The 8,917-nt window shown below is 42.1% G+C and overlaps 1 protein-coding gene across 2 annotated transcripts; it reads left to right on the top strand.

The window, feature by feature from the left end:
* The first annotated feature begins 1,976 nt into the window (after positions 1-1,976).
* On the top strand, positions 1,977-7,447 carry LOC111982454 (keratin, type I cytoskeletal 13). Of its 2 annotated transcripts, XM_024014021.2 has the most exons (9): positions 1,977-2,455; positions 3,357-3,439; positions 3,805-3,961; positions 4,695-4,859; positions 5,188-5,313; positions 5,895-6,115; positions 6,557-6,603; positions 6,813-6,860; positions 7,070-7,447. In XM_024014021.2, exons 1-9 carry the CDS (start codon positions 2,054-2,056, stop codon positions 7,174-7,176), a joined length of 1,356 nt encoding a protein of 451 aa, XP_023869789.1. In that variant the 5' UTR covers positions 1,977-2,053; the 3' UTR covers positions 7,177-7,447. The 2 variants fall into 2 exon arrangements, with proteins under 2 accessions (XP_023869789.1, XP_070289904.1); XM_070433803.1 differs by lacking the exon at positions 6,813-6,860.
* Positions 7,448-8,917: the final 1,470 nt, after the last annotated feature.

The raw sequence follows: 8,917 nt of genomic DNA, 5'->3' as shown, positions 1-8,917 counted from the left end.
GCAGTTCCTGCAAGAGGAAGGCATTGATGCTATGGACCGCCCGTTCCCCAGACCTGAATCCAATTGAGCACATCTGGGACATCATGTCTCGCTCCATCCACCAAAGCCACTGCACCACAGACTGTCCAGGAGTTGGCGGATACTTTAGTCAAGGTCTGGGAGGAGATCCCTCAGGAGACCATCCGCCACCTCATCAGGAGCATGCCCAGGCGTGTAGGGAGTCATACAGGCACGTGGAGCCACACACACTACTGTCCTCATTTTGACTTGTTTTAAGGACATTACATCAAAGTGGAGTGTGGTTTTCCACTTTAATTTTGAGTGTGACTCCAAATCCAGAGCTCCATGGGTTGATAAATTTGATTTCCATTGATAATTTTTGTGTGATTTTGTTGTCAGCACATTCAACTATGTAAAGAAAAAAGTATTTAATAAGAATATTTCATTCATTCAGATCTAGGATGTGTTATTTTAGTTCCCTTTATTTTTTGAGCCAGTGTATATCACAACAGGGATTGAAAGATAAGGGATGGAGTGTATAGCATTTGAATGTTTCATTTTCCTAAAACAGCTATGAAGGCATAATAACATACAGTACGTACATAGAACTACAAAGGTGTGTTAGTAAGTAATTAATTAGCCTACCCACACAGATATACCATAACCACAGTATGGCAAAGGCTATATAGAAAATGATAACTAAACATGACTTGCAGCATTCCATCACATATAATCATACAGCATATTGAACATATAATAGAGTTTGATTTCACAAAAGACTGATAGATTCAATTCAAAGGTGAAAAGTACATCAGCATCAGTAACCGTTAGGGGCAAGTAATTAGAACAACGSCAGTTTGTGGTTGCTTTCTATTTTACTAGCTAATCATATCATTGCAATTGTCTTATACTAGTGGACACGTCTGTGAAAACAGCYCCATAGAGGGATGGCGAAGACACCACCTGTGCTGGACAGGTTGTGTTTACGCTCAACATCTGGGAAACACCTAGGTCGTGATTCACACTTTGCACCTGTTGACAAAATAACGGAGACTTGAGTTTGACGGGAGAAGACGTCTAGTGGCCCSTATAYCAACACWGGCCTACGGCAGAAGCCAAACATGAACCCAGTTTTCTGTGTAATTCAGTTAATATCAATGGCATGTCAATCGTTTTAATAAATGGCATGTCAATCTTTCCGCATGCTATCTGTGCTAAATTAACTCAATATTAGGAAGGTGTTCCTAATGTTTCGTATGCTCAGTGTAAATGAATGTGTTTCTGTGTATTGTTTTGGCCATTCCACACATAMCTGTACTGTGTGGGCAACCAACTATACCTTTGATGTGAAGTTTAGAGTACCTGTTAAAGGTCATTGTAATTGTTATATCTCTCTTTCTCTCTCTCTCTTCTCTCTTCTCTCTCTCTCTCTCTCCTGAATGCCCTCTTGATTCAAGTGACATCTCTGAAACAAATTGACACACCTATTTGAATCTTTAACATCAAGTAGATATCAGGGTAACCATGTCATCAATTCATCAATCCAAAACAYARCCTACCAACATGAGCATGTCGKGTGGGCTAGCCTACTGTTYTACTACGTTAAGGGAGAGTAGCCTATTTTACTGTATCCTACATTTCCCGGTGACTACAGAGGGAAAAGTAAACTTTTTGTGGCGGGATTCAGTCGTCGGTCATCTCTTAAAACGTACGCTTCTGTCTTATCATATTCATAACTTGCTCACCTGAGGTTTAACATGCCGTGACAGTTGTCATACTRTAAATGAAAGTGATAAACATGATGGAGGCAAAATGCCAGCTAACTCTCACGCGCACCACACCTTAGTGACCTTGTTTAATGAGCTGACTAAGGACACACCTGTTGGATGAATATCTTTTCACGTAAATAATTATCTCAATACGCCCTCCAGCCGCTCCCACCTCCAAGGGGGGTATATATTCTGCTACCAGGCKTGAACTGATTCACCACCAACTCTTCAAAGTACCACTCCGGGTTTTGTCAKCTCTACATACCCATCATCACAACGTCGCCATGAGTGCTTTATCACTTCGCAGTTATGGAGGCAGCCGAGGCTCATCCTCCATGTCTCTCGGAGGAGGTTACCAGAGTCGCATCGCATCACAGGCACCAAGCGTCTATGGAGGGGCAGGGGGACAGAGTGTCCGCGTATCTTAYGCTTCRGGCACCAGGWGCGGTTTTGAYCTGTCCAGTGCRCTTGGGGGTGACAATGGTAGTAATGCAGTGTCGGTCAACGATAAAGCTACCATGCAGAACCTCAACGACCGTTTGGCCACCTACCTGGAGAAGGTGCGCTCCTTGGAGACAGCGAATGCMCAGCTCGAGCGTCAAATCCGCGAGTGGTACGAGAAGAAGACACCGGTCACCAGAGATTACAGCAAATATGAAGCTATTCTTGTCGACCTGCGCAGAAAGGTGAGCATTTTTGGGGCATAATAAATACAGTATATTGCTATATTGAGCGAGATTGATTTGATTACATTCTATTTCATCAACCTCACTATTTACTATTGAGTGTAGATAAAGTGTTCTATAATGACAAAAATACAAAAGGAAAATGTCTAAACATGTCTACTCTGGCAGGAAACAACATCTATTCTCAAATACAATTAAATTATGATTTACAAGACAAGTCATRCCCTGAAGTTCATTGACTGGCTGCGTCTATGAAGCTGTCATGTTGCAATAGAAGTGTGCCCTCGGGATGTGAATTTGTAAACCCTTGACTTTAATAGAGGAATCATACCAAGTTTACAGTAGTGATGGATTATAGGACTTAATTGCCATGAGTCTATTGTCTATTGAAAGAAATAATCTACCAAAAAAAGGGCATGGCATGTGAAACCTTCACTTCCATTTAACTTATCTCCCTGTCAACATTTATATTCACACTCATGCCGCCTGCATTACTTCTTTCAAAGGGGAGAGCCGCGATGATGACGCTGAAATGACTCATACCACTGTTCAATAGCATTTTGTATTATTGCATCTGATGGGATTCTAGTCATGCTTATTACTTTAATTTCCCATTCATAACTGTGTGGCCTTTGCCAGAGATAGGCTACAGTATATCTGTGTGGGTAGGAGGCTAATCAATTACTTACCAACACAATATTATAGCTCTGGTAGGCTACACTTTATCACACTTTAATAGTCTCTCATTACAGCTATTCATGATTATGGCTCGGGAGAATGCACCTTCATTGTTTTTGACAATCAAAAGCAAATGATGTAATCATTGTTTAAGCCTGACAGTTTGTAATTGTCTTCCTTTTTAATGTACCATGTACCAACCTGTTTTTTGTCCTGTTCTCAGATCAGTGCTGCCACTCTGTGCAACGCCGGTATCCTCCTGCAGATAGACAATGCCAAACTGGCAGCAGAGGACTTCAAAGTCAAGTGAGTACAAAGGGTCTATATAAGATGGAAGCAGCAAACAACTGTTGAATTCACCTTAGAATAATGCTTTAAGTCAGGATTGGAATGGGAACTATACGTCATATATMAACTTTAGTCATGCAACTTGTATACCATTTATTAGAGTATGAAGCCACTCCTAGTWTAACATTACATGAAGGTCAACGTGTCCATGACGTGATGTTAAATGTCACATTACTGTACACCTTAGAAACATCATTAGCGGTAAACTGCACGTAAAGCTGGTCTGACTCGTTTTGTGCCATTTGGTATGTTTACTGTTGGCGGCAACTATTAATAATGCTGGTTAACTCGCGTGCGCCGTTTGTCCTTTTCCCTCTGGAAAGGTTCGAGAATGAACTGGTTATGCGTCAGTCGGTGGAGGCAGACATCTCTGGACTGAGGAAGGTTCTGGACGAGTTGACCATGTCGCGGTCAGACCTGGAAATGCAGATTGAGGGGCTGAAGGAGGAGCTGGTCTACCTCAAGAAGAACCACGAGGAGGTGGGTATTCCTCAGGGCTCTGTTAGGATCTTGGAAGCCCCTTTTTCATACCATATCCCCAACAGTCATGGCAATAGCAATAGCAAGACCTCCCCACATTTCCAATTTTTTAAATATTTTACCTARATGAAAACAATGTGGTTGTGAGAGACGAATGGAGTTGTCAGAGACATAATTCATTCTCATCGCATGCCAAACAGTATTGTCTTTGGCTGTATCAATGACAATGCAAACAACAGATCAAACAGACCTTGTTTGGAGTGTTTGCGCTGTCTCTGTTTGTGTAGCTTTAAAGCTGTCAGCAAAYTTGTCACAAGCCCTGCAGCAGTATGGCATAGCCGTTAAAACYACACTTGAGATCACATGGTGGCAAGTCCTATTTGCTGTTGGATATACTTACCATAGGACGGTTGTACAGGATGTCAGAGAAGCTGACGGAAATACACCATGAACACTGTAACTAGGTTATGAAAGATGGGGACGGTTTGTGACACCCAAGTACCTRATTGATTTCTCATGTGGTTGAACCTGAGACACCAGTGCACCTCACCTGGCTGTGACCCAATTTGACCCCTCACCCCTGTGTAATTGTGCTAGACAATTTCCCTGTCTGGGACAGTCACGTTGTATCTTATCTTACCCGGTGACAGCCTACCCAGTGGCAACCTCCATTGGCCTCTCACCTGGTGTTGACCCTAGTTGACCTCTGTCATCACTCTGTGCCCCTTTATAGGAGATTGCTGCCATGCGGGCCCACATGAACGTCAGCTCAGTGAACGTGGAGGTGGACGCAGCACCCCAGCAGGACATGGCCAAGATGATGGAGGAGATCCGTACTCAGTACGAGGGCATCGCCGAGAAGAACCGCCGCGAAATGGAGACCTGGTACAAGGGCAAGGTGAGGAGAATGAGAGACCAACCTTGTCAAGGGAGAACCTCCATCTGTTCTGTTTTTAGATCATATAAAAATGGTTTAGTACATCTTAAGGTAGCCTAGTGGTTAGAGCGCTGGACTAGTAACCGAAAGGTTGCAAGATCAAATCCCCGAGCTGACAAGGTAAAAATCTGTCATTCTGCCCCTAAACAAGGTATTGAACAAGGCACTGTTCCTAGGCTGTCATTGAAAATAAGAAATTGTTCTTAACTGACTTGCCTAGTTAAATAAAGGTAAAATATCAGACCGTAGACAATTCATTTTGTGCATAYGTTCCTTTTGTCCGTCCCAGTTTGATGAGCTGAACAAGGTGGTGACCACCAGCACAGAGACCCTCCAGACGTCCCGCAGTGAGATCAACGAGCTCAAGAGGACCCTGCAGGCCCTGCAGATCGAGCTGCAGTCCCAGCTCAGCCTGGTGAGGAAACAAATACCCCCTCAACCCCCCTAACGTCACACCCCTCTCTGCCTCCTGGTTGTTGCTAGACGTATGAGTTAGAGCTAGACTAGGGTGTAATTACTGTCGAAGATTACTCAGAATTCGGAAATACATGACATTTACAAGATTCCACCTTCAGYTAAACAGTGCAGTACAACTGACACCTCATAGTAAAACCATCATCATTTAGACCTCATAAATACATTCCTACCCTATCGGTTACATATGAGTCCTCAGGTTTCCCTTTTAGAAACGTTTAATGATGGATTAGTTCTGGAGAGAGAAGCAATCAGTCAACTCAGAACTTTGTAATTATCACAATAATAATAATACATTTCATTTTTGACAAGCTCTTCGATTGATGGATAGATGAAGTTGAGGATAACCGTTTTTTGTTATACCACAGCTGTGATCCTCAAAACTGAAATCTAAAAACACGTGCTCACCAGGAACTTCACCTCAATCATTCACTGATGTCAGTGTGGGTAGCCTAAATCAACACCACTTGTTGAATCTTCTGAAGTCTTTAACCCTTCCTCTTCCTCCCTCTCTCCCTATAGAAATCAGCCTCAGAGGGCCAGCTGAATGAGACCGAGTCCCGCTACAGCATGCAGCTGAACCAGCTCCAGGGCATGGTCAACAGCCTGGAGCAGGAGTTGGGTCGCATGAAGACMGACATCGAGAGGCAGGCCAGCGAATACCGCATGCTCCTGGACATCAAGACCCGGCTGGAGATGGAGATCGCCGAGTACAGGAGGCTGCTGGACGGAGAGGATGTCGGGTAAGGAGAGGAGAGAAGGGTGCAGATCTCTAATTTGCATACCCAATGGGATTTACATGGGCTTCACATACCCAATGTAAATKATAAATGGACGTTTACATACCCAATTACAAATTAACCCCTAGCCTGTTAGYCCCTTCAGTATCCCCTACACCTTTGACACATAACCACCTGCTGTAGGCACTTTTGATCTAAAATGATTGGATACATGCAAGAACTATGGTTGTGAATATTGCTAGAGGGCAAGATGGAGCAATCAYCATTATGCTAATGACCTACAGTAGCCTATCATATCGTTACAGATCTACAAGAAGTGCCCAGGGGAAGGGGCCAGGGGTCGATTTGGAACTGGGCAATAAAGACTGTTACAGAGTAGAGAGATCAATGTAGAGTTGTTCAATAGGAAGGTAATTAACTCTTCGACTATCTTCTGCCCTCCAGGAGAGCTGTCATCACCAAGAAGGTTGAGATTGTTCAGGTCAAGAAACGTAAGTGGAGCGAGACCCTTTTCTATCATATCAAATTCCATATTGATTGAACCCAGCAGTAGTAATTGTGAAACACTCTAGAATACAAAGGATTTGGTTGATTTGAAGGTGTTAAGGTGCTATCTGTTCTCATGGTTCTGTGCTTCTCCTCATTAGCTATGCCCAACACTAAGTGTACTTACTAATTGTTATTTGTCCCTACTTTGTAGATGAGCCAGTGGTGACAAAGCAGGTTGAGATTGTTCAGGTCAAGAAACGTAAGTAGAGCGAGACCCTTTTCTATCATATCAAATTCCATATTGATTGAACCCAGCAGTAGTAATTGTGAAACACTCTAGAATACAAAGGATTTGGTTGATTTGAAGGTGTTAAGGTGYTATCTGTTCTCATGGTTCTGTGCTTCTCCTCATTAGYTATGCCCAACACTAAGTGTACTTACTAATTGTTATTTGTCCCTACTTTGTAGATGAGCCAGTGGTGACAAAGAGAGTGAGGATGGTGATCGAGGAGATAATCGATGGAAAGGTTGTCTCCCGTACAGAGGATGTGGATATGGAGGTGGTGAAAAAATAGTTCCCAAACCCACCTGTCATTAAAAGCCTGGTTCCACCTACAGCTAAAAGGAATGTTAAAATGTTACAATCTCCCCTGGATTGCATTGCTCTGGTGTTGCATGTATGCTCGTTGAATGTACAGAACCGTGCAATCTTTGATAAATTGACCATATTTGATATTTAAGTTGACAAAACAAACATGCTTTTTGAATATCGTTGTTGATCAAATGATAATGTATGACGTTTGGTTGAATTGTCCCAAACTACATAATAAAAGATGTTTCAGTATCTACCGTATTTGATCATTGTCTATTTGTCTTGAGCATTATCTCTCAAATCATTTCTCCTCTCAGTCCACTGTCTTATCATTGGGAAGTAACATTGTTCAAAAGGGGATGATAAACATGATCAAATATCAAGGAACATTTAAAGAGAGGATTTTATGTCAGTCTATTTTATACTGTAGGTCAGGGGTGTCTAAATCATTCCATGTAGGGCCTAGTGTCTTTTTTWAAATKTAAYTGTTTTCCCTTTCAATTAAGACCTAGACAACCAGGTGAAGGGAGTTCTTTACTAATTAGTGACCTTAATTCATCAATCAAGGTCAAGGGAGGAGCGAAATCCCGCAGATGCTCGGCCCTCCATTGAATKAGTTTGACACGTGCTGTAGTGTTATAATGTTACATACAAAATGTTATGATGAAGATATTTTGATTTCATCCAACCATTTAACATGCTCTTTCACCAAATGCACATTAGATGATAGTATGATTCAGTATGACKTCATTAACAAATCAACACGGACAAATAAATAGGCAGCGAACTCTTTATGGGATTCCTTTAAAGAAGCATAATCCTGAGACATTGTCAAAAGAGGGTTAGTCTAATGGGAGTGGATCATGGCCCTGTACAGATAGCACCCTCGGCATCTAYACAATTGAGATAATCTATAACGTTTGATCTCGGCTGACGACACTGATGCAGTCAGATATCTCCAGTAAAATATATGATTTGAGGTCACAGTCTGAATTCCCCAAACAAATCACTTTAATTACAGATGATTAGAAAGATACTGGAGTCAAGAAAAAGGGAGGTGAATAACTCAATTTAAAGGTTTCACGTTGTTCCCAAGGGTGGGAAGGAACTGACTTAATAAAAACATTGTAATGGTGAAGTCTTATGGGGACAGAGTGGGACAAGACCAATATTAACAGTGTGAGTGAGGACAGTTGAGCAAGACTCAGAGCTACAGTATAAACAGTGTGAGTGAGGACAGTTGAGCAAGACTCAGAGCTACAGTATAAACAGTACTCTATGTAAAGGTTCATGCTTGAGCTGGTCTGTTATTGAGTTAGGAGTGAGATTGGAGACAGTGAAGAACGGGGCGGCAGGTAGTCGAGTGGTTAAGAGCGTTGGGCCAGTAACTGAAAGGTCGCTCTTTTGAATCCCTGAGCCAACTAGGTGAAAAATATGTTGATGTGCCCTTGAGCAAGGCACTTAACCCTAATTGCTCCTGTAAGTCGCTCTGGATAAGAGTCTGCTAAATATGTTGGGTGAGAAAACAAAGTGAGTGTGAGATAGAGATGTGAAAGAAGTGATTGATAAATGTACCAAATTTAAGTTGACAAAACGAACATGCTTTACCATATTTCATTGTTGATCAAACGATTATCTATGATGTTTGGTTGAATTGTCCCAAAATACAATAAAATATGTGTTTTCTTTACCAGGTAAGTTGACTGAGAACACATTCTCATTTA

Source organism: Salvelinus sp. IW2-2015, linkage group LG21 (assembly GCF_002910315.2).
Source record: "Salvelinus sp. IW2-2015 linkage group LG21, ASM291031v2, whole genome shotgun sequence".
NCBI classification, from domain to species: domain Eukaryota; kingdom Metazoa; phylum Chordata; class Actinopteri; order Salmoniformes; family Salmonidae; genus Salvelinus; species Salvelinus sp. IW2-2015.
The sequence above is the reverse complement of the archived record's forward strand: the minus strand, read 5'-3'. Positions and strand labels throughout refer to the sequence as shown.